Source organism: Tursiops truncatus, chromosome 8 (assembly GCF_011762595.2).
Source record: "Tursiops truncatus isolate mTurTru1 chromosome 8, mTurTru1.mat.Y, whole genome shotgun sequence".
NCBI lineage: Eukaryota > Metazoa > Chordata > Mammalia > Artiodactyla > Delphinidae > Tursiops > Tursiops truncatus.
The window spans coordinates 8268961-8295254 of record NC_047041.1 but is presented as its reverse complement, the minus strand read 5'-3'; the positions used below and the strand labels follow the sequence as shown (position 1 = coordinate 8295254).

General features: G+C 43.4%; 1 protein-coding gene and 2 long non-coding RNA genes across 3 annotated transcripts; 1 reads left to right on the top strand and 2 right to left on the bottom strand.

Moving 5' to 3' along the window:
- Positions 1-3286: 3286 nt before the first annotated feature.
- On the bottom strand, positions 3287-10103 carry LOC141279241 (uncharacterized). Its single transcript, XR_012333211.1, has 3 exons — positions 9990-10103; positions 5693-5766; positions 3287-3436 (listed from the first exon to the last, which is right to left on the bottom strand). It is a non-coding gene; the product is annotated as an uncharacterized lncRNA (long non-coding RNA).
- A 4050-nt stretch (positions 10104-14153) lies between these two features.
- Positions 14154-24187, bottom strand: LOC141279240 (uncharacterized). Its single transcript, XR_012333210.1, has 5 exons — positions 23016-24187; positions 22373-22497; positions 21748-21863; positions 19754-19982; positions 14154-14802 (listed from the first exon to the last, which is right to left on the bottom strand). It is a non-coding gene; the product is annotated as an uncharacterized lncRNA (long non-coding RNA).
- Positions 19268-24578, top strand: LOC101335599 (protein PIP-1-like). Its single transcript, XM_019942026.2, has 3 exons — positions 19268-19331; positions 23577-23690; positions 24454-24578. The coding sequence occupies exons 1-3, from the start codon at positions 19268-19270 to the stop codon at positions 24576-24578; spliced, it is 303 nt and encodes a 100-aa protein (XP_019797585.1).
- The last annotated feature ends 1716 nt before the right edge of the window (positions 24579-26294 follow it).

Here is a 26294-nt window from a genome sequence, read left to right as displayed (position 1 = left end):
AGCCAATAGTTTATAATAATTTATAAATAATTTTAAACTATAGAGTATAACCTTTAAAAATTGTGAAGCACTATGTTGTACACCTGTAACTTATATAATACTGTACATCAGCTAAATCTCAATTTTTAAAAATCCACAGTAAGATGAGTTTAAAGAGCCTCATAGGAACCCATAGGCTGCTACAACCCTGGTATCCATAGGAAATGGTATCACCTGGAAAGGGACAGAGAAGAGGGCAAGTGAGGCCCCAGAACCCAGGCTGCAGGCCCATGGGTATGGGACCCAGCATATCCTGGTATGCAGCTCAGTAAATATTCCTGAACGAAATCACAGGGTCAATACATCAACAAACAAATCAAGAATTCAGAGGAAACAGCACATCCCATGGAGGACTCATGCTCCTGGTAGGGTGAATGTCTGCCACCTGGGAATGAGATGCTGGAGGTAGGCTCCCAAATGGGCTCTCCTAAAATAGCTCTGCAAGCTCTGTATATTAGAGCTCAATCCATTCCCTCCACACGAGAGGGCAGAGAGGATGAATGGAAATTGCCCTCTCCACCCTGACCATTTCTCCCCCAATCTATGTCCCTAGTTCCCCAAAACCCCATCACAGTCAGGTCCCACTCAGAGGAATTTCAGCAGCCCAGTTCCAGTTACCCTCAGGAGCTAAACTCCCTACTTTGCTTACAGGTCACCATCCCAATCAATAGTGAGTGGCAGCCCAGTACCACAACGAGATGAAAATATTTCACTAGGTTAAGAAAAGAAAACCAACCCCTTTTCTATGCAGTTCCTACTCCCAGGGTTCCTGAGGGTCACTTCCCTGAGTCCTACAGGCACCCGGCCTTGTTCTTGGGGCCCAGCCTCTCATGGTGTGCCATGGAGGGTTCATACTATCCCCCCACCCTGAACACACACTGCCAGCCCCTAACCTCTGGCAAAGGTCACCCAGGAGACTTCTCAGGCCCCACCTACCTTCGTAGACCTTCCTCAGGAAGCACTGCTGGCTGCCTTGAGTGTGGCAGAAGCTTTCCCCGCTCTCGCAAACCCCGCTGGCATTGACTCGGTGACACCGGAAACATTCTAGAGCTGGAAAGTCAAAGCAGCATAATAAGGCTCTTACGTCCCAGCATCCCGGCTGCTCAGGAGGGAGCACACCTGTGACCCAGGTTCGCCTGGACACTGACCAGCTCCCAGCGCCTGAGGAATGTGCTGAAAGCAGGTCATTTCTCCGTGCTTGGCTTGCACCTGGGAGGAGGCGTGCGCGCCTCTAGGCACAAGGTCTGCACCTGAGCACAGAGGGCTCTGCCTGTCCTCCCAGGGATGGGCTGTGCTGCTGGAGGAATGAGGTCAAGCCTTTCACTGCAGCTCCATTGACCCCACTTGCCAACTGATTATCACCCCAACACCAAGGGGCACCATTGAAAATGTTCCATGTGAATGGCATCTGCAGGAGCAGAACAGGTGATGGTTGGAGTTGCGAAGGAGTCGGCACTGCCCACCCCTGCTCCATCCTGGCTGCAGCTTCACAAAGCCTCCCCTCACCCTCCTTCACACAGAGCCCCACCCTCCACTCTCCCTTTCATCTGAGGAGTGGGGCTCCGAGGAGAACACCAGGACTCAGCCTAAAAGGAGAGCTGAAGGGGGTAGGTAGGGGAGAGAAAGGACGGGTGGGAGGAGGAGGATGGGAAGTAAAAGAGAAGATTGGAAGTAAGAGAGTGAGGCAAGCCAGGGGGAGATTGAGGAGAGGAGGAAAGGAGGGGAGGGGAAGAGAGGGAGGGAGGGAGCTTCCAGACAAACACTTGCCCTGGAGCCTCCTTCTTGGGATGAGCACCCAGTGGTCCCTGCACTCCCTGCGTTATTCACCAAACAGTGAGCACCTGACATGTGGGAGGCACTATTCCAGGTGCTGGGAATTGAGTGCTGAAGGAGCAAGGAAAATTCATTCCATTTGGACTGTTGTTACTACTGTAGACAAAAAAAGATGTTGCCTGGTGGCGCAGTGGTTGGGAGTCCGCCTGCCGATGCAGGGGACACGGGTTCGTGCCCTGGCCCAGGAGGATCCCACATGCCGCGGAGAGGCTGGGCCCGTGAGCCATGGCCGCTGAGCCTGTGCGTCCGGAGCCTGTGGTCCGCAGTGGGAGAGGCCACAGCAGTGAGAGGCCCGCGTACCACACAAAAAAAAAAAAAAAAAAAAAAAAAAGTTGTTGCCTGCCATTTCAGTAAACAAAGAATGTTTCTTGCCATCAATCCATCTGTCTCTCAAGCCATCCCAGATGGTGCACCCTAAAAGAAATTCAGGATGGAGAAAAACAGCATACTGGCCCTAGATAAGATGCATATCTAGGAATGATTTCAGTGAACCCTAACTCTTGCATCTTCCCATACACATAAAAGCGCAAAAATAATAAACTTGAGATGTCTGGTTTTGGATCTTTTGATGCTTGACTTCATTTCTTTTTTCAGCAAAAACTCTTTTATTTCCTGGCTCTTCCCTTACCTCTTTGGAACAGCTACTCAGATTTATCTGAGAGGCTGTCTTCCCATGCTGTAGGAAGACCCCGCCAAACAAAACATTACACAGCTTTTAGGTTGTGTGTTTTTCTTCAGCCGACATTATATTCTGATGTCCAAGAAATTCTGTATTTTTTAATTCTCAAGATCAGCTATAATCTGATACCCAAGCACCACCTACCTGAATGGTGGAAAATTTCTTCTCTTAATTTTGTGTTTTCTACCTGTAACTGAGCAGGACTCTATGGGGCCTTCCCCCTATATCCTCTGCTTTAGCTCCTTTCTGAAGTACCTAGATAACAGTATTTGATGCAAATTTCCCGAATTGTTTTCCAGATGTGAACCCCCCACCAAATAGAAGATGTTAATGACTTGATGACCATGAGCACAGGCCTCCTGGAGCCTAAGGACTGATAATGTTAACCCCTGTGACACCACCCTGTCCCCTCACCATCAGCCAATCAGAGAATTGTGCAAGATCTGATCACACACCCTGCAACCCCCCTCCCTCACCTGGCTTTTAAAAATGCTTTGCCAAAACGCTTAGGGGAGCTCCAGGCTTTTTAGGGCATGAGCCACCTCATCTCCTTGCATGGCCTTGCAATAAACCTTACTCTGCTCCAAACTCCAACGTTTCAGTTTGCTCGGCCTCACCGTGCATCAGTCATCTGAACTTGCGTTAACATCCTCACCTCGTCCTTTGTGAGGAGCGTCTTAAGAAGAGAAACATGTCAGTGGATGTTCATCAAGTTTTGCCCAAACTTACCTCAGAAATGCGCATGCTGGGCTCTTTGGTCTCTGTTTTTGTTTCATGCTTGGGGCCCAAACTGATTCCTGCCGCGTCTGAAATCCGTGGACGTGATCCACCTGAGTGTTCCGTCAGCCATACCTCTCTGATGTCATGCCCTCCTTCATGCTCTGCCTGAAGTGGGAGGAGCGATTGATTCTTTTATTGCTCTCCAGGCATTCACTCCTCCCACCTCCTTAACCTCCTCAACTAGGTAACCCTGTGAAAGATTTCAGGCTTCCAGATAAAAAAGCCAGGGAGAGAAGTTGTCCTCAACAGCTTCTGTTTGTGCTTGCCAAAAACCATCCCTGAGGTCAGGCAATGAAAAATCTTAGAAACCTCTTAGAAGAAATTAGAGCTATTTTGAGAAGGAGGAAGAGGAAAGGATAAAAAGAGTTTAGTGCATTAGTTTGTGATCCTGCCACATAATTGGGACACATTATGTGACTAATAAACTGCTATCACCCTCACCTGTACAACTGTTACTTGTGTATTTGGCCATCTTCATAACCCCAGGGTGGGGATCTGTTCCTCTCCAACAAGGAGAATAAGATGTGATTGTAACACCCACTGGGAGCTGGGAGAGTCCCTGGACTTGGATTCTCTGTAGCGAGAAGCAGGGAGAAGCTCCAAGAGACTGACTCCCTCAGGGCTGAGCTAAGTGGCAGGGTCTACTCCCTCGTCCTACCTGAGCCCCTCAGAAACCATATAATCAGGAGACTAGAACAATCACTTGATAAAGTAGTTTTCTTCAGTCAGTATGCTTATGGAGGCCAGAAGAGGGTGAAACTGAATCAGCCTCTGTACGCCAACACCGAATTAAATCTCGGAGACAGAGTTTGGGTGAAGTAGAAAAGCTTTACTGCTTTGCCAGGCAAAGGGGGCCAGAGCAGGCTAATGCCCTCAAAACTGTGTGTCCCAACTTGGAGGGGGTATTGAGGAGTTTTATAGTAATGGTTCAAAGAGGGCGTGACCAGCTCATGGACACTCTTCTGATTGGCTGGTGGGGAGGTAAGTGGGAGTCAGAATCATCAACCTTCTGGTTCCAACCGGGTCTGGGGTTTGCGTGCTTGTGGGCAGCATACAGTTAACTTCTCTCACCTGGTGGGGATTTCAGTATCTGCAAAACAGCTGCAAGATATTGTTGTGTGTATCCCTTGAGGAGGAACTAGAGCCCTGCCCGAAGGCTGCACTGTTGTTTTTTGACTGTTCCTCCCTTATCTCTGCATCTCCTCACTTCCCTGATTAGCAAATGTTTGACCCTGTCCTTTGGAACTCAGGAAAGGTGACACAGAAGGTTTTTGTGCCCAGGAGCCCCACAGGGTCCTGCTCAGTTTCAAGGGGCCCAAATGAAACCTCTCAGAAAGCCAAGACATTGACAAAGAGCCAATTCTAATTAAGGTTAGATTGAGTAAATTTGTGGTAGTGGTAGCTGTGGGCATGGGGACCATAGAAAAACTATTTCTGTTAAGGTAGTTACATGCCCCAGGGACTGTGCATTTCTGGTGGAGGACAGTCTTCTGGGACTGGGCCAAGGCAAGTGCCCACAGGTGATGAGTTACAGAGACCTGGAGGTCAGTAGTGGAGTGGGAGTTACTAGCTGTGTGAACCTGCACACATTGCTTACCCTCAGTTATCATATTCACAAAATGGGAGTAATAATACCTACCATATTGGAAGTTAAAAGGAGCAAATGGAAAATGCTTATGTTGACTTAAAGAAAAGCACACAACATAGAGTTGTAAATTTAAGTTTTATTTATGAGGACTATAGCCCAGGAGATAGCCTCTCAGTAGCTCTGAGAAACTGCTCCGAAGACGTAGGGGAGGAGTAACTTATACATGAATTTCAGCTAGGAAATACATGTAGTCAAGCATACATCTTGGTAAAAGATTATTCTTTCTAATCACAAAGAACAGGTATCTCAAGTTAATGCTTTTGCTCCTTCTCTATGTATGGGAAGATGCAAGAATCTGGGGTCACTGAAATTCTTCCTGAGACATGCATCTTAACTAGCTAGGGGTCCTCTTATCCAAAGCACAGAAGGCTTCATCCTGTCTTTTCATCTTGGATTCCCCTCAGGGTGCTCTGTCAGTGGGTAACTGCAGACTGTTGAGATTTAACCCTTGTATAACTGGTTGATAAGTGACACTCTTTGTTCTTTCTTTGTCCACACTTCTAAAGCTCTCGGCACAGTGGCTGGCCCTGCATTAATGTTTAGTTGAAAGTAATCATTGTTATTGAGAGGTAATTGAGTCTTCCTGAGGCCTTGGGCCAGGTGGAAAGTAACAACAGCCTTAGAGAATAAACTCTCTCCTCTAGAAGGTTTTGTGATCATAAACCAGGGGAAGAAGTACAGAAGGAATGGAGTATTTGTGAACTTTCACTTACCTCTGGGAAGAGAGTAAATATGGTCGTAGATTCAGCCTAAAGCTGAGAAGTTCTGTATTAGTTTCCTGTTGCTGCTGTAAAAAAACAAAACAAAACCACAAACTTACTGGTTTAAACAATACAGATTATTTCCCTTACGATTCTGGTGTTCAGAAGTCTGAAACAAATCTCATGGGGCCAAAATCAAATTACAGGGTCTGGTGGCACAGTTGTTAAGGATCTGCCTGCCAATACAGGGGACATGGGATCGAGCCCTGCTCCGGGAAGATCCCACAAGCCGCAGAGCAACTAAGCCTGTGCCACACTACTGAGCCTGCACTCTAGAGCCCACGAGCCACAACTACTGAGCCCATGTGCCACAACTACTGAAGCCCACATGAGCTGGATCTTTCTGGAGGTTCCAAGGGAGAATCCCTTCCTTGTTTCTTTCACCTACTAGAGGCCATTGGCATTCTTGGCTTGTGGACCCTTCACATCACTCCAACTTCTCATTTCCATCATCACATCTCCTGCTACTGACTCTGATCTACTGCCTTCTTATAAGGACAATTGTGATTACACTGCACCCACCCAGTTAATCCAATGTAATCTCCCCATCTCAGGATCCTTAATCAACATCTGTAAAGCCCCTCTTTGCCGTGAGATAACATTGGCTGGTTCCAGGGATTAGAATATGGACATCTTTGAGGGCCATCATTCAGTTTACTGCAAATACCCTAAATCCAAGCTACATGGCTTTCTTGAAGGGGGAATGCATCTTTTAAAAAATATTTATTTATTTATTTATTTTGGCTGCACCAGGTCTTAGTTGTGGCATGTGGGATCTTCATTGCAGTATGCAGGATCTTTTAGTTGTGGCATGTGGACTTCTTAGTTGCAGCATGCATATAGGATCTAGTTCCCTGACTAGGGATTGGACCTAGGTTCCCTGCATTGGGAGTCTTACCCACCAGACCACCAGGGGAGTCCCAGGAAATGCATCTTATTAAAATTTCCAAAAAGTTTATATTTGCCAATATAAGCACATCTTTCTCACCCCCAAAGGAAGCCACACTTTACCTTGAGTCCACCGTACACAAAACTGGACTGAAAGGCTAGGAGTCAGTGTGCTCCTGCTTTTGCCAGCCTGCATCTACCTGGTCAGAGGAGCTGCTGAGTCCTCCCCTGGCCTCATTTCATGGCCTTCTCAAGGGGCCATAATGATGGGACTTGCTTGACCCCATTTTCCAGCCCTTGGAGGAAGAAACCTTAATTTGATGCAGACTTTCATTCTAGGATACACACATGAATAAACTGAGTAGGTGCTGTTGAAATAGGGCTGCATGATGACTTTTGTGGGTCCTAGAGGACTTTTGCCTTTGTGGGCCTCTTCCTCCATTAAAGTCATTAAAGTTATGCTTTATGACTGCATTGGTATAAAGATGAATATGTGAATATTATATGTTAAAATACTTTCTTTGACTTAAATGTTCATTTATTTTCTTCTGATTTTAAAATAAAACATTTTTGTGGGTCTCTAACAGTATTGTGGGTCCTAAGCCCACAGCTACTGCGTCTAATGGATAATGGTATAAAGGTAGGGGAATGGGCAAAGTGTTCTCCCTACTCTATGCTTCTAAGGATGCTGATTGAATGGAACACAAATGTGAGTTTTCCCAGATGTGGGCCCTTAATAATTCTGAGGGAATTCCTCTCACTTAAACTTTATGATGGTTCAGTTTCCATTGCAGTGAATGCCAAGATTTTGTTGTTGTTATTCTTTATGATAGGAGGTTTTACTTATTTTTACTTAGTAAAATATCACTGCATCCATAATATATGACTTCCTACAACATTCCAGTGTATAGTATATTGCATTTACACAGAAAAACAATATTTTACTTCTAAAACAACACTTTAAAATGTTGGGCTCTTGACATGTATCTTTATTAATTTTATCCTGAAAGTGCATAGATGTTCTGCATCAGAGCTATTTTTAAATTAATTATCTCACAGTAAGCAATAAATTTGCAGCCCCCCTTTGCTCTAGTCTTTACTCTTGGGGTGATGCAATAAAAGATAAGTGGAAAACTCTCCCACACAAGTGGCTTCACAGTCCACAGGCAAAAGTGCGAGAAAATGGATTTTTGGCCATTTATACACAAGAGAGAGACAGCTGTCCTCAGCCCTTCCTGAAAGGAGGGAGCAAAACTTTTGCTCGCTGGGGATTTCCTGCATTCTCACTGTAACCTTCTGCTAAGTAAATAAAATGTCTCCAGGGGCCATCATGTGTCCTTGGCTTTCTCAATCTAGAGGTGTCTCTAAGTCTCCAGGCCTCATTCCTGTCTGAAATGTAAATGCCTAAGGGTAAGAGTGTTCCAGTTTTCCTGGCACCTTGAGAGCTTAAGGCAGGGACCTAGTTCAGGCAGTAACTACTTGGCCCTTTTGTTAATGCAAGTTCATGTGCCCAGCGCACAGCGAGGTCAAACAAACTGAAACGTTGGAGTTTGGAGCAGAGAAAGGTTTATTGCAAGGCCATGCGAGATGAGGTGGCTCATGCCCTAAAAAGCCTCGGAGCTCCTTGAAGGGTTTTGGCAAAACATTTTTAAAAGCCTGGTGGGGGGGTGGGTCACAGGGTATGTGATCAGATCTTGCACAATTCTCTGATTGGCTGATGATGAGGGAAAAGGGTGGTGTCACAGGGGTTAACTTTGTCAGTCCCCAGACTCCAGCAGGAGGGGGGAAGGCCTGGGGCTATGTGCTCATGGTCATCAAGTAGTTCACATCTTCCATTTGGTGGAGGGGTTTCACATATGGAAAACAACTCAGGAAATTTGCATCAAATACTATTATCCAGGTACTTCAGAGGGGAGCTAAAGCAGAGGATATGGGGGAAGGCCTTTCCTGGGAAGGCCCCATAGGGTCCTGCTCAGTTACAAGTACCCCCTTTTCTTTGATACTCCTCAATCTTGAGGAGTACAAGTTTTGAACAAGAAAAGGGATAAAGGTTCAGATAAGCAGGTTAATTGTAAATTTGCCAGAGGTACCCACATTCCGGAAGACACTGCTTTGAGAATGGCTGGTGGTGTCTGAGTCTGACACAGCTACTCCATTTTTACTTCCAGATGCATTTCTCTCCTCAATGGCCAAAGCAGATGTCACTATGAGTGATTTTAATGCTTTTCTAGATATGAGAAGATACAAGATTTTGGGCTCATAAAATCTTCTAAAAATATCTAACTATCTGAAGGCCTGTTCTGCCAGTTTTTCCCAGAGCAAAGAGTGCCTCACTCCTGATCTCCACTCTGAGCTCCTTTCAGGGGCTGTTGAAGGTCAGCAGCTGCAATGGAGAGGAAGATGGCAAGTGCCAATTCTCACCCAGCAGGGCCCCTTCATGATCCTGAATTTGACCATGGTTTTGCGGAAATTTCATGACCATCTTGTTCCACAGTGCTAAGAATGCTCATTCCCAGGTCTGCTGAAGGTTTCATTGGTAGACCACTCAGTGTGCTATCACTGGACTAGGCCTTAATGCCAAAAGTCTCTGGACCACCTATCTTACCAGTCTCTTATGGTCCAGGAAAATATTCCCTCCTGTTGCTTCTTCCCATATCTAGAATTACATTAGTATAATCATTGATCTCATATGGAACTATATATTATCATTTTATCAGCAGCTCGGTCACACAAGAGAAACCACAAAAAAAAGGCAATATAGGTTATAAAATGTTGCAAATATCTCCTGGTTTCAGCCAGACTCAGGAAGGGATATGTTCATTTCTTCTTTCCTGCAGCCATTCACAGGTGGGCTGGGTCAGGATGTTATCTGGGAGCTGAACAAAGGTATTCTAGTTTAACATTCAAGCATGGGGTAGGATTCCCTGAGATGGGCCATTATGTATACTTTAAGCTATAGGCGACATCACTTTGGTGATTAGCTTGTAGCAAGAGCGAGGGAATACAAAGTTTAAAGTAAAAGAAACAGATCTGATATGGAGTCAGATTTGTTCTTCCCTATTATAGGTCCCGGCAGCCAATGTCCATTCCACAGTCTTGTGGGGAAAGGGGCAATGACTGACCTTGGCTACTTCCTGCTGTACAGGGGCAATGACGGGTGATTTTGCAACGGAATTGATCAGGCTTGGGCAGGGAATATTAAACCCCTTAGTAAAAACACAGATTAAAAGCCAGTAATATTTCAGACAAAACTAAAAAATTGCAATCATATTCATCAGTTTACTCAGTCCCACATAATTAATCCTTTTTACTGACAGTTTTATGAAATCAGAGTTTCCATTAGACTTTAAAAATATCTTACCTAGTTTAGCAGTATGATTTAAAAGTTATCAGAAACCTGTTTTTGTCAAAACATCCATTCTATGATTCTTCTTGAAGATGTGGCAGTTTTTCAAAGCATCAGCTTAGCTGCATATGAATGATAAAGGTCTTAAAAAGGCAAAGTTAAAGATCTGATTACAATTCTTCTTGGCAAAGAAGCTTATCCAAGTTTTTGTTTCATACAACATTTTAAGATAACAACTAAAATTATAGCATTATACCAGGACATATACGAATTTCAGAAACTATATAATTTCTAGAATGCCTATATTAATAACATTTATTCATACTGTATAATCTTACGAGGGTTATCACTCATTTGACAATGCTTTTCATGTAATTTAGCATACCAACCAATTCTAGTCATTTTAATATATATATTCTTTTTCTGAGTTGCCTCAGGGGACCTCTGAAGCATCCCAAAGCTAGCTGAAGTCAAAAAAACTTTAATTAGAATTTGATAGGAAGTTCATCAAAAATATCAAAAAGTTTTTTTTGTTTTTTTTGTTTTTTTTGCAGTACACGGGCCTCTCACTGTTGTGGCCTCTCCTGTTGTGGAGCATAGGCTCCGGACACGCAGGCTCAGTGGCCATGGCTCATGGGCCTAGCCGCTCCGTGACATGTGAAATCTTCCCAGATCGGGGCACAAACCTGTGTCCTCTGCATCGGCAGGCAGACTCTCAACCACTGCGCCACCAGGGAAGCCCTCAAAAAGTTTTTTTAAAAACATTTTGTCAGATAGAATCATAGGTCACTATGAATATTTAAAAACAAATACAGATCACTGAAAGGCAAGGAAGTTCACACAATCTGTCATCAAAAGCAGCATTCCAAGTAAAATTGTTCTCTTAGCAGAGAGGAACCAAGTCTAGTCCTGTACCAGTCTACTTTTAATATGAAAATCCATTTACCCAATTAAGTTTTAGCTAATCTCAGCCTGACCATGCATAAAACTCCTTTTACTCAAAACATATATCCCACTTTCCTACTGTATAGTGAAATGTTTTATTACTTCCAGTAGCTTTAATTACATATTTAAATTAGAATCCCTGACTCTTATAAACCTTAATTTCTAGTGAAAACCAAGAGGCAAGTAATAGTTACCAAAATCTGGAGAGACTATTTTAGATAATTTTCAAAACATAATTATTCCTATAGAGTTTACCTAAAAGTTCTTATCTTGTTTACATTTACTTTAAAGTTTCATCATATCAAGTTATTTTTCTTGCTGACAAATTCGCAACAGATATAACAAGATTCCATTAAACTTCTATTAAACTTAGGTGCAGTGAAATTATTATAATTAATGTTGATGACTCTAAAGACATGCCTATATTAATTAGATCAACAATCTTAAACATTAATACCAGGTATTAATTTAATACTGAATATGTCCCAGTTCACGTGAACCTGAAACTCATTTAGCTTAATTTCTCTTGTATTTAGGATTGTTTGATTTGTAAGTGCTTACTTTTCTTTAAGCCAATTAAACCAATCTCATTTACACATTAACCTCAGCAATGTTATCCAAAGACAAACACACATACAAACACACAAATGGAGAGACCTCACAGTTCTCATTTCAAAATTTCATCCCTGAGTCAGGTAGAGCAATGTAAAACCCACCAGTTTACAAAAGAGGTTGGATTAAAATTAGGTTTCTTGCAGATGGAACAAATCAAGCTCACTTGGATGGCTAAATATTTACAGAAAAGACACTTAGGATTTCTATTTACCCTTGACAAGTCAATTTCTAAATTACTTTTCCCTCTTTTCAAAATTGGCATTTTAAAAAGATGGCAGAGATGAAGGTTCCCGAGAAGACCAGATAGGACATTTGCATCTCAAAGGTACAGGCAAGTTTCTCCTAGGATGACTTTGTTTCCCCTTTGTTTAATACTTACAAGTCTCTTAAGATAAATAGGGAACGTTTGGGGAATGGTACAAGCATTGCTGGGCATTGGTTTATTTTTAGAGCCACACCTCTGGTCCTGTAAAGACTAGAGTTGTAAAACAAGGACAGTTTGGTTTTTCTCAAAGAACTGGGTGGCTCCCCATTTAGCTTAGGGGAGAAGGCCTCCCCCCGGAATTCCTATCAGCCTCTGATTATCAGCTATGATTCATTTAGTTAGACCAGTGGCCTCCCATTTTGGTAATCTATTTACAAACACTTTTGGGGATCTTCCCTAGGTTTAAGAAATTTGTACCTTATATTTAGACAATATATAACCATTTTTACTTAATAATCATTGGCTGGATATCTTCAGCCAAGCCCAGAACCTTGATATTCCACATTCCAGGGTCTATTAAGCCTTCTATTTTAGCTTCAGATTTTATCTGTTCCTTTCTGCGTTCTGTTAGAACAATTTGATGATGTTTCTTGCCCCTCAAGAAACAGAGTGGCCCCTAACTTAGTTAATAAATCTCTTCCCATTAAAGGGATGGGACAATCAGGCATGAACAGAAAGGAATATAAAAACAGCTGGCCATTAATCTTGCACAAAGGTGTTCCAGGAAAGCATGCCCCTGCCTTTTCCCTGACACCCCCCATTACATACTCTTTATGGTTGCTAAGGTTTCCAACCTTTCAGGTTAAGACCAAAAAGGTTGCACCAGTATCCTTTTGCATATTTCTCTGGGTGCATTCAGCCTTTTGGGGCATATCCCTATTATTGAAAACTGAATAAACCAATTGGAACAAATCGTTCATTAGAGTCCAAGGACCAGCCATTGTTTTCTGAATTTTGTGCCTGATGTCTAGGGAAGACTGGGCTATGAAATGCATAACCAAAAGTGCCTGTCCCTGTTGGACCTCTTTCACCCTTTTGTAATTAACAGATTTTACTGTAAGTTTCTTCCTACCCTTATGAAGCTTATGAATTAAACTTTAGCTGAGGGAACATTCCCAACAGTTTGAATGTTATTCCTGCATCCCTTTTTCCAGTACCAAGCAACACAGATTGATTAGATAAGTTCCAGAGAACCCAGGTAAATCATTTACATTTCAAAGGCACAGGAAGAGAAATGCAAATTCCTCTTCTAACTACTTACACCAAACCCAGCCATCTTCAGCTATTTTCAGAGAGCTTTCTTTTTTCCTGTTCCCAAATATCCACCTCAGTTTAAAGAAACAAATACGATAATACATATCATCTGCTCACTTTTGCATGACCCTCTTTCAGCAAAACCAGGAAGAGAAAAAGGGATTTGGACTCAGGTACCAAGACACTCATTCACAGACACACACATACCCACAAGATAAAAGCAATTGCAAAAGATCTACTTTGATATAATAGCCAAGCCATTAGGGGCCTTTGCCCTCCAGGTCTCAGGGAGTATTGAGGCATTTTCTTTCATTTAGGAAGCATAGCTAAAGATCTATTAGTTTTACAAAAATACTCTAGGGGACTATAAGATGGAAAAGAGCTCTGATCATCCATACTTAACTATTCATGGCCAGTGTTATCATATATCAAGCAAACAGCAATTCAAATCGGTCTCTCAGGGTCACAGTTCCCTAGACTCTCAAAAAAGGAAGATTTCCAACCAGTTTCCCATCAGTCCAAAAGGGGAGAACCCCAACCAATGTCCCATTGGAGATGAAGCTGAACGAATGATCGTGGCTAGTTCAAAAGGGAAAATCTCAACCAATGCTCCACCACAGGTGAAACCTATGCAATAGGGAAGGATACCCTGGTGTCATCACACATGAGCCCCATCATTCACCAAAGACATCTCAACTGGCCAAGGCAAGTACTAACACACATATAAACCACAAACTCATGGTCCCACAACAAAGAATCAGAGGAGGCATAGCCAGAAAGAATGGACTATGAGTGGCTCACCCCAAAATGATACACACAAAAACACAAACAACTAAGCTACAGTCACACAGACAGAAAATCAGAAGAGGTGTAGTCTAAAATTCCACTTCCACTCCCAAACGGAGGCCTCCAAACAAATTGGCAAGCCTGGCTCTCAAAAAGCAAATGAACTGGTTCCCAAATCGGGTAGAGTACAACAACAATTCCCCTCTCCAACAGGGTACCCCAATCAAACAAATTGGCTTGTCCTGTAAAGGAAAAGCCCAAATTGAGGGGGGATTATGTTTCTGGTTGTACACACCAGAGTGACTTACCCTCAAGTGGCTCACTTCCCACCAGGGAAGCAGCCCAAATGGAGTGGAGAGAATTCCCAGCTTGCGCAAGCTGGAGCAGCTCACCCAATGACACCGAATGTGGACCACAGCTCCAGATGTTTCTCCGCCTCAAACAGCCTCATGCCATGGGAGACCAACGCCTGTTGGGGACAGTCCCTCCAAGATCCCTGGAGTGAAATGGGCTCCAACAGCTGCTGGAGGCTCAGGGAAGGGGCTGCCCCAGGCCAGGTTTGACCAGCCACGGGCACAGACTCCTGGCTGGCTCACCAAAATTGTTAATGAAGGTTCATGTGCCTGACGCACAGTGAGGTCAAACAAACTGAAATGTCAGAGTTTGGAGCAGAGGAAGGTTTATTGCAAGTCCATGCAAGGAGACGAGGTGGCTCATGCCCCAAAAAGCTTTGTGCTACCCGAAGGGTTTTGGCAAAGCAGTTTTAAAAGCCAGGTAATGGAGAGGAGGTCACAGGGTATGGTGTTCGGATCCTGTACAATTCTCTGATTGGCTGATGATGATGGAACAGGGTGGTGTCACAGGGGTTAACTTTATCAGTCCTTAGGCTCTGGGAGGCCTGGAGCTATGTGCTCATGGTCATCAAGTAGTTCACATCTTCCATTTGGCGGGGGGTTTTCACATCTGGAAAACAACTCATGAAATTTGCATCAAATACTATTATCTAGGTACTTCAGAGAAGAGCTAAAGCAGAAGATATGGGGGCAAGGCCTGTCCTGGGAAGGCCCCATAGGTTCCTGCTCAGTTACACTTTGAGAGAGATGAGGGAAGATTGTTGCTTATTATTCTCCTGAATCAGAGCAATTAAGTAAACAAGTAATTAGAGATCTAATTCTTATGGTTCATGAAAAGTGAAATGTTTCTAGGAGAGTGAGAGCAAACATTTTTTATCTTTAAACTGTACACATGCCCAGCTCCCAACTGTATACATGTACATGTCTGGATCTTTTATAGAAGCAGTACGGAATCAGGGAACATTTCCCAACAACACATTAAAAATCATTTCTAATATATGTATGAGATAAAAAAAAACTGCTTTTTTTTTCTTTCAGCATCTTTCATTGGGATGCATTTTATATATAGTATATATTATTCAGTAGAAATCTCTCTCTTAGTCTGGAGAACAACCCAGAGGATGGGATGCTGTTTACCACCCTCCCACCCCTACCCTCTGCACTGGCTGTCCATCTGGGAATGTCTGTATTTCACCTTCATTTTTGAAAGATGAATTTTGTGAATGTAGGATTCTTGGTTGACAGTTTTGTTTTTTCTTTCAGCAGTTTAAATTTGTCATCCCATCTTCTCTGGCCCCCACTATTTCTAAAGAGAAGTCAGCTTTTAACCTTATTGAAGGAATCCCTTGTATGTCATGAGTCATTTGTTTTCATGCTGTTTACAAGATGTTTTTTTGCCTTTTAACATTTTTACTATGATATGCCTAGGTGTAAATCTCTTGTGTTCATCCTACTAAGAATTTGTTGAACTTTCTGGATGATGTGTCAATCAAGGTTCCTCAGAGGAATAGAACCAAACATATAATTTTATATTTGTTAAATGTGACATCTAGGATGTCTCATGGAAAGTTTCTTTCCCCTGAGAAATGTTATATTTCCTGCCACATCAGTAAACAAAGGATGTCACAGTCATCAGAGATTGCAGCCACCATTGGTGAGCTCATGAGCACTGAGGGAACTCAGGAAGGAGAAGAATGCCTGCCATCTAGCAGCCCTCAGACTGCAGCCACTCCCCACAGTGAGCCCTGTGGAAACTCAGGATGTGAAAACACAGGATACTGGTCTCAGATAGCTGAGGTGCATATCAAAGGAATGATTTCAGTGAGCCCAGACTCTTGCATCTTCCCATTTACAGAAAAGTGCTAAATTCCTTAATTTGCAATATCTGGTTTTCTTTAATTAACAATAATCTTTTGACGTTCAGACTACCTGCCCTTCTTGCAAAACTCCTATATATCCTGGCTCCCCCCACACCTCCTCAGAGCAGTTGCCTCCTGGGCTTAAAGTCCTAAAAATTTCTGCCGAATAAAACATAACTCTCAACTTTTAGGGTGTGTGTATTTTTTTCGGTTGAAACCCCCTACCCCAGCTTTACTGTGGTATAATTGATAATAAAAATTATGTATATTTAAAAGTTACAACATGATGATTTCATATATGTATACACTGTGAAATGATTACCACAATCAAGCTAATTAAAACATCTATCTTACAAGTTATCCTTGTGTGTGTGTGTGTGTGTGTGTGTGTGTGTGTGTGGTAAGAACACTTAAGATCTACTCTCTTAGCAAGTTTCAAATATACAATACAGTTTTATTAAGTATAGTCACCATGCTACACATTAGATCTCCAGAACTTAGACATCTTATAATAAAAATTTGACCATCTCCCCATCCACTCCTCTGACACCCCCCCATCAAAGGCAGTTTTTATTGCCTGTTTTTTGTGGGTTTTTTATGTGTATAGGTCATACTTTCCTGTTTCTTTGCATGTCTCATAATTTTGGGTTGAAAACTGAATACTTTAGGTAAATTATTGTAGTAACTCTGGATATTGATTCCTGCTGTTTCACCTTACCCTCCCGGGCTTGTTGTTGTTGTCATTTTCCTGTTTATTTGTTTAGCGACTTGGCTGGACTATTTTAGTGAAATCTATTTTCCCTGCAGTGTGACAGCTTTGATGTCACCCCTCAGAGGGCACAGGCTGGTGCATGGTCACAGTCATCCTGGGATGAGAGTGGCCTACCAGGGCTCTTTGGGACCATCTCTTTCCCTGATTCTCTGTGAAATTGTCTGCCTCTACTTGTGTCACACCAAGCTGTGGGCTCCATGACTAACTGGCTGATGGCTCTATTGACAATGACTTAGGACATGAAAAGCTTCATTGTCTGATCCAATTAATTTCAGATCCCTTTTATAAAGGTCACTTTTCAGGCCAGTCTTTCATATTTGTTCTGCTCCCAGTAGGATTTTTCTTAGCTGTTTCTTTCTCTGGTTCTCTCTGGTAAACTAGCTAACCTACAGTTTAACGTGTTGCTTTCAGGGAGATAAGAGCCTCTTCTTTAATTGCTTACCACCAAAATCTCCATTGTTTTTGAGGATGCCCTTATTCTTGAATGTCCGCACACTCTGTTTAGAATAAAGTTTGTTTTTCTGGGGAGAACTTCAGATTCTTAAGCTCCTATGGACTGCCCCTCTCTCTTGGCAAAATCTCTAAGCCCAGAGTTTGTGGAGGGGCAGAGACCTACTTAGCCAAGAGCTACATCCCTGCTTTCCAAGCAAGGTACTGCACAGGGGGAGTAGCCTTTGGTCTTCTTGTCTTGCCTCTCCTGAAATGGAACCTCTGCCATAGCTGAGGGCAATTGGGACCCAATATTATCAGACTGCCACACCTGTGTTAGAGGCTCTGCTTTCTGGTGGGGAGCATGGTTGGTGGAGGAAGGGACACATTTGTCTTGGCCATACTTGCAGGAATTTAGCTTTTGCAACTTGGAACTACGATGCTTGAGGAATGCTAGTGGTCTGACCCTCCCAGTGAGATGCCATGTCCCTCCACTGGGAGCTGGGGTAAAGAATGCCCCATTTTTCTTGGCCATACCTTCCTAGAGTGGAATTTCTTTCATGCAGACCTGTGCAAGTTATGGTTCAGATGCCACAGATTCTCACTGTTCCTACTGAGATTTAGTACATTTTCTTGAAAAAAAAAAGTTTCTTGATTTGCTGTATGCCCTTAGGACATTTTCCAGAGATTTAAAATGATTGTTTTAAAAATAGCTTTTGCCAGTTATAGTTGTTTCATTGGATGGGGTGGGAATGGGTCTGCAGATCTCCTCCTGACACCATTCTGGAAAGAGAGTTCTCCACTGGCTCTAATCTAGCATCCAGAATAGAAAAGAAAATTTTATTTAAAAAGGAATAGTGAGATGAAAAACTGACAACAAGAACTCTGGGTTGCTTGTAGTATAAATCTTGAAGATGGAGAAATGGAGAAATACTCCATTTTGCTCCTGTTTGCCAAAACGTGAAAAAACAAATGCAGATGTGCTTCATTTCCAAGAAAGGAGACAATAACACTGAGACAGGCTGGGACCTGGGACCTAGGACCCTTTGCTGCAGTGCTTGCACCTGGACAAATGTCTCCTCCAGCAACAAAATACAAAGAAACTATAAGGGACTAGAAATAACTGTGTGCATGTGCAGTTGGGGCAGATTATGGACAACAAGATACAAAGAGACCAAAAGCACAACTGCCACTTCTGAAGAGCCGGGAGCAAAAGCAGGGTCCTACGTATGCCCCCTGTACACAACACCACCAAAGGGGTGGGCAGACCACCTAAGCCACCCCTCCAGCCTGACCCCTGGACCCACCCCTACCTCACCCCATGTAAGGAACCAGCTCACCTCCTCTGAGTGAGCGAGTGAATAAGGGAAACTGTTGCTAGTTCTCACTTTCCCCTGCTGCAGCAGGGGCCCCAATAAAGCCTTGCCTGAATTTCTTGTCTGGCCTCTGATCAATTTCTTTTGATTAAGGAGGCCAGGAACCTTGGTTGGTAACACTACCACCAAAATCTATTTGTGTCCAGCCTGCACTTTACAAAGTCTAAGCATGTGTTTATTTCCCTAGGCTTATTTTAATAAGAGAGTATCCTTAATAGGAGTATTTTTGTTCACACCATACCTCAGTAGTTCCTTTCAATATGGCAAACATCTTAGATTATAAAACGTCACTAACTCAATTGAATTCCCAAATCCTTAGGCAGTGTAAGTCAGACTCTAGTCTTCCATTTTACAATTGTGAAATGGAGACACAAAAGAGCCAGCTCTTCTTACATAACTTGGCTCCCTCAGTAGGGCCAGTGGAGGTGAGCAGGGCCAATAATGCTGAAAGGAATGCAGGGCCCCAGTTCCTTCAGGGACCCTGTTTGCTCTTTGTCTGTGGAAGTACAGCCCTTTGCCTGGGCTGCCATTGGCTGCTCCTCCCAGCCTGGAATTATAAAGCCATATCTCAGAGGCTCTCAAGGCCTGTGGTTCTGTCCTGCCTTCTGTAAATCTTTGGTGCTGGGGCCAAATCCAGAGATGGGTAAGTGCCTCCTGCTGCTGCTGCTGGTGGTCCTGTCCTCACTGCTGAGATTCCTGCAAGGTGAGCCCTCTGGGGAGCATGTAGGAGGGCAATGGGGACTGAGGAGAACCTGGGTGAGTGGCAGGTTATGTTTCCAGGCACTGCCTCTCTCTTTGACTCTTTGTCTGCTTGCCTTGACATTAGAATGTCCAACAGATAAGACGACCATATACATTTTACAATTTAATCTGGGGCATTCTGCTTTCGTAGGAATACATTTCAATATCTTTTTGCTTGAAAGTCTGTTTTTCATAACTTCAACTGGTTAAACATTTTTGAAAGCTGAAATACTTGGGTACTCCATTTGTTGACTACTTTAAGATTTCAGACTGTTGGGGTTATACTGTAGAAACAGGATGGACCCTCACCCAAACTTGGATCAGATGTCAAGACTGATGATGTCACATATGCACCAGGAGAGTATGAAAAGATTTATTACTTACCTAATGAGGCTTTCTCGGGAGAGCAGGGCTTACTGCCAGGTGTCTTAAGATGGCTTGAGGGAACGGAGAAAGGAGACTCAAATTTCTATGGTGGTGAGGGGGACAGACAGGGCAAGGGTTCCTGCATTCAGGTAGGGGCTTGTGTGGTTTGAAACTCCCACCAGTGGTAAAGGAGGGAGCTCCTGAGGCCCAGATGTGGGGCACAGGGGAGAGACTTCAAGGCTGCCAGCTGTGAAACATAAAAAAATGGAGTCAAAATCTACTACCTGACCAAAATGCAACTGATATTTGCAGGACCTTTTACAAAATGTTCATTACTGTTGTAGCACACTTAGATTGAATCACAATGTAGTTCCTTAGAAGCTAAACCATTTTCAGATCTGCTTGATGACAAGGAGCAGGGAGAAATTTTGCTAAAGACTATTTTTTATTCCACATCACAAAATTTTACAGTTCAGTTATTTTATCTGTGGGTGTGTATGTGCACATACATATATAATATATAAAATATATTTTTTCATATATATAATTCATAAAATAACATATTCTATATGTTATATATATTATATATTTTAACATTATAATATATAACATTAAAATATATAAAGTATTTACATATATATTTATTTATATTCATATACTATCTGGTTTGGACACAGTTAGGACACACTTCAGAATTATGTGTGAATCAAAACCAACTATCAGGGCATTTTTTGCTCTCTGGGCCTCAATTAAGTAAAAACTTTTTTTTTTTTTTGCTGCAATATTATATTCTACCAGCATTTGTATTTATTCTTTCACAGTAAAAAGAAATGATTTTATGTTCTATGTGGACTTTTAAATTAAATTTATTATAGCATTCACAAAAAGTCAGGTATTTCACCTTCTACAGAATATACTTTCATAGCTTTTATTTGATTCCATGATTGATTGAAAACTGGAATGATCATTGGCATTAATAGGCATCATTTGTTTCCAATGTCCTTCTTCAGCAAACGGAATCAGTCTGTTAATAGTCAATGTTTTGTTTGTTTTGTAAAAGCACAAGAAGACTCAGAATAAAAAATATAAAAAATTAATTTAGAAGAACACACATTTGATCTAAATGAAAATCCATCATCCTGGCTTGTGCTTCCCTCTGAAGCTGATAGGAGTAAAAATCATTTGTCTGGAAGGTGATCCCAGGAAATACCAGGACGCGCGTGGGGAAGTAAGACAGAATATGCAATGAAGTTAATAAGCTGGACACCGTGGTGGGCAAATGGAATCCATCCTGCTGGAAATTCTGGAGGACAGTGTAGAGGATCCAACTCATGGGTGAGAAAGTTGGAGTAGTCACCCACCGATTCCCCATCTGTTCTTGGGAGAGGGACGCTCCCAGAGGCATCTGCTCTCCACTGTTCCAGCTGCCCTGTATGCACAGCGAGTGTGTCCTACAGCCCCCCGTCAGAGTCACAAGTGTTGCAGTCACAAGCATGTGGAGGTGAAGGCTGAGGGCTACAGGGAGAACAATGGGAATTACACCTGCTTCAGTCAGTGATACGTGAGGCCTCTGTTGCAGCTGCACAAGTGAAATCATCCTAGGGCACAGCCTTCTTCAAATAACTACTAACTTTCAAAAGAGCCACTGAAATTCTTAAGCAGATTTGTATCTTTAGGAGGTTTTCATGGGATCAGGGACAGCACAGGCCCAGGGGCAATGGTAAATATTGACAGACAGGCTGTTCAAGTTATACAGTCATCATTAAGTTTAGAGGAAGAGGAATTGAGTGCTCAGTTTTCTACTGAGTGTGCATTTTTCAAAGTTCATTCCAGGCGAAAAGCTTTACTGCAAGATAAAAATGTGTGAGTAAATAAAAAAATGTATAGTTTCAGATTTAAACTACACAAAAAATGATGAGGTCGTGGCAAGCACATTGAAATGACCTTCTATTTGTTCTGCTGTAGCTTTCCCAGCCCCTGTTTCCCACATAAATATTTCATTTATACTTGACCTTTAATTTCTCACATTTTGCACGGATTCGGTTGACTTGTGGCTTCCTTCCAGTTTCCACCCTCTTTCCTAGCCCTCTGTTACTTTCTCTTTCTTTAAAATCTATTGTCTGCACACCTGCAGTGAATAGAAAAACATAGTGAAACTGCAAAACATAGATCAGTTAATGTCATTCTCTATTGAAAAACCTCTGATGGCTTCCTCCAACTTTGAATAAAATCCCAGTTCTTACAATGGCCTAAACTGTCCTGTCCAAATAAGATATAAGCTGAGCTACAGATGTTATTCTAAATCTTCTAGTAGGCATATTAAAAAAATAAGAAATGTGTAAAATTAACTTTAATAGTACACTTTATTTAACCCAATACATCTAAAATATTACTTCAGCATGTAATCAACATCAAAGTTACTGATGAGCAATTAAAATTTTTTTGTGTGCTAAGTGTTTGAAATTGACCTACAGCCCATCTGTTTGGACTACTCGCATTTCACAGGCTCAACAGCCATGTAAGTCCTGTGGATACCATGTACAACAGTGCGGGTCTAAGCAGATACGTGCTTATGGTCTGGTCTCTACCGACCTCTTCAGTCCCATTTTATAATATTCTCACCCTTTTCCACTTTACCTGTGTTGTTCTGCTTGTTTCTCAAGCTGGCCAAGCTAATTCCGTCTCAGAACCCTTCTGTGCACTTGCCTGTGGATCTTCCTGGAACCAGTTTCCCAACTTCTCCCAGCCGTTTAAGTAGTCAGCTTTAAAAACAAAATCATTCAGGTTTGAGCTTAAATCACACTTGAGAAAGCTTTTCTGCCTGCCCAAGGTCTCCCCACGCTGTCTCCTCCATGTTTCCTCCATCTCATCATCTTCACAAGTCACCAGGACCTGAAATAACCTTTCTTCTTTTTCATTGTCAGTCATTTTCCCCATTTATTTGTTTATTGTTTAAATAAGTGGAATGCATGTTTTAGTGCTCCTTCAGCACTCAATTCCCAACACATGGAATAGGGCCTCCCAGATGTCAGTGCTCACTGTTTGGTGAATAACGCAGGGAGCGCAGGGACCACTGGGTGCTCATCCCAAGAAGGAGGCTCCAGGGCAAGTGTTTGTCTGGAAGCTCCCTCCCTCCCTCTCTTCCTCCCTCCCTTCCTTCCTCCCCTCCTCTCCTCCCCTCCCCTCCTCAATCTCCCCCTGGCTTGCCTCACTCTCTTACTTCCAATCTTCTCTTTTACTTCCCATCCTCCTCCTCCCACCCGTCCTTTCTCTCCCCTACCTGTCCCCTTCAGCTCTCCTTTTAGGCTGAGTCCTGGCGTTCTCCTTGGAGCCCGACTCCTCAGATGAAAGGGAGAGTGGAGGGTGGGGCTCTGTGTGAAGGAGGGTGAGGGGAGGCTTTGTGAAGCTGCAGCCAGGACGGAGCAGGGGTGGGCAGTGCCGACTCCTTCGCAACTCCAACCATCACCTGTTCTGCTCCTGCAGATGCCATTCACATGGAACATTTTCAATGGTGCCCCTTGGTGTTGGGGTGATAATCAGTTGGCAAGTGGGGTCAATGGAGCTGCAGTGAAAGGCTTGACCTCATTCCTCCAGCAGCACAGCCCATCCCTGGGAGGACAGGCAGAGCCCTCTGTGCTCAGGTGCAGACCTTGTGCCTAGAGGCGTGCACGCCTCCTCCCAGGTGCAAGCCAAGCACGGAGAAATGACCTGCTTTCAGCACATTCCTCAGGCACTGGGAGCTGGTCAGTGTCCAGGCGCACCTGGGTCACAGGTGTGCTCCCTCCTGAGCAGCCGGGATGCTGGGACGTAAGAGCCTTATTATGCTGCTTTGACTTTCCAGCTCTAGAATGTTTCCAGTGTCACCGAGTCAATGCCAGCGGGGTTTGCGAGAACAGGGGAAGCTTCTGCCACACTCAAGGCAGCCAGCAGTGCTTCCTGAGGAAGGTCTACGAAGGTAGGTGGGGCCTGAGAAGTCTCCTGGGTGACCTTTGCCAGAGGTTAGGGGCTGGCAGTGGGTGTTCAGGGTGGGAGGATAGTATGAACCCTCCATGGGACACCATGAGAGCCTGGGTCCCAAGAACAAGGCTGGGTGCCTGTAGGACTCAGGGAAGTGACCCCTCAGGAACCCTGGGAGTAGGAACTGCATAGAAAAGGGGTTGGTTTTCTTTTCTTAACCTAGTGAAACATTTTCATCTCGTTGTGGTACTGGGCTGCCACTCACTATTAATTGGGATGGTGACCTGTAAGCAAAGTAAGGAGTTTAGCTCCTGAGGGTAACTAGAACTGGGCTGCTGAAATTCCTCTGAGTGGGACCTGACTGTGATGGGGTTTTGGGGAACTAGGGACATAGACTGGGGGAGAAATGGTCAGAGTGGAGAGGGCAATTTCCATTCATCCTCTCTGCCCTCTCGTGTGGAGGGAATGGATTGAGCTCTAATATACAGAGCTTGCAGAGCTATTTTAGGAGAGCCCATTAGGGGGCCTATCTCCAGCATCTCATTCCCAGGAGGCAGACATTCACCCTACCAGAAGCATGAGTCCTCCATGGGATGTGCTATTTTCCCCTCATTCTTGATTAGTTGGTTGATGCATTGATCCTGTGATTTCGTTCAGGAATATTTACTGAGCTGCATACCAGGATATGCTGGGCCCCATGCCCATGGGCCTGCAGCCTGGGTTCTGGGACCTCACTTGCCCTCTTCTCTGTCCCTTTCCAGGTGACACCATTTCCTATGGATACCAGGGTTGTAGCAGCCTATGTGTTCCTATGAAGCTCTTTAAATTCAGTGTTACTGTGGAATTTAGATGCTGCCATGACTCACCTCTCTGCAACAAGTTCTAAAGACAGGGCCCAGCTTTTGCCCTGACGTGGTGGATGAAGCTAAGTTAGGATCCCTTTCAACCACCACAGTCTCCAAGATTCTGTGATCTGAATATGGGTCCCTTTTAAGAAGCAGCCTCAGGCTCGTTCTGTTTTCAGGCCCCCTTTCCTTTCCTTCATTGCGAGATGCCCCAGGGATAATTTTTGAAACCAAATTGGGGTGAAGATTGATGGGCATAGCTAGGTTCAAGGCTACCTTCTCCCTTTTCAGGCCCTAAATCATCAGTCACATCGATTGCTGCTTAAAAAGGCAGCATCTGTGGAAGGCTGCATTTGTGATTCTGCATGTTCTGGGGGCAGGAACTGAAGGAGGAGGGAGAGTCTTTGAAAGCTGAAAACAGTAGAAGTGTGAGGGGAGTCCATAAATGATGGGTTAGTTGAGTGGGCTAGGTGTTGTAACACAAATCTCTTAAGTGGCTTAAATAAAAAATTTTTAAAAAATGGAGTCACTTATGTCAAAGTGATTTAAGATGGAGTTGGGAGGCTATTAAGGAAGTGGAACTTACACACGTCCATCCCTAAACCCAACATAAACTTTGGACCCATCCATCCTGAGACCACCTGGAACTTGCCTTCTTTACTCCTTAGAGACCACAGCTTAGCAACCAATGTGCTTCCAGCAAGTGACTGAAAGTCTGCCGGCACCAATCGTAGTTCTGTAAAGATAACTTTCATTACTTCTCTGGAATATCTTTTTTTGCCTTTAGAAGCCCCCGCTATTTTCTGTTCCCCCTGGAGCACATTTGAGTTGCCATTCGAATTGGTGCCTCCCAAAATGTAATTCTTAGAACTCTAAATAAACTCTTTTTCTTATTTGCAGCCTTCTGCGTTTTTTGGTTATCACCTGATAATGGTCTCCGGATCACCATAGCTTGTTTTTGCATTCACAGAAAACATGCCACAGGCTGGGTGGGAGAGTGAGTTTAGACACATCTCCTCAAGGGTGCAAACCATGTGGACGTTAGAAGACTTTCCTCTGGTGTGGGTTGACTGGATCAGTGGTGGAGTGGACACTTGACCCAAGTTGAGTCAATAAAATTCTCTTTCCTGGCAATTTGTTATTGGATTTTAGAATCGAATTCTTCGAATGTGATTAGAACTGTACTATGAAACTCAGCTGCTATGGGGTGCTCATCTTCATCCATGTGATGGAAAACCAGAGAAAGTCCATCTGCAAAGACAGAAGACTGAAGATAATTCTGAGTGGTGGAATTATCGTTAGAATAAGAAGCAGAGTGCATACGTGATCTTATTCTGGCACACTAAGTACCCATTTTTCATCCACCAATGCTTGATGTTTAAATATTTCACCCAAAGGTACATTTCAAAGGTGCAAAGATGTTGAATGTCACTAAAATGTATCCAGTCCTTATGATTGTGTCTGCTCTGAGCATTTGTATCTTTCCGTGATGCAGCCAATAATAAGACAACAATGATAATCGTAAGTTGCAGGTATCAAAAGCAGTACTCTTGTATGCATTATATCTTTTAACTCTCACAGCTCTGTGAGGGAGGTACTATTATTATTCCCATATTATAGATGAGGGAACTAAAGCCTAGAGAGGTATAATAGGTTCCCAAAACTGTGGCAGTAGATTTCCACCCAGACGATCTGTCTCCAAAGTTCACAATACTCTCCCCAATCCAAAAGTTACTTATTGGAGCAAGAATAGACAA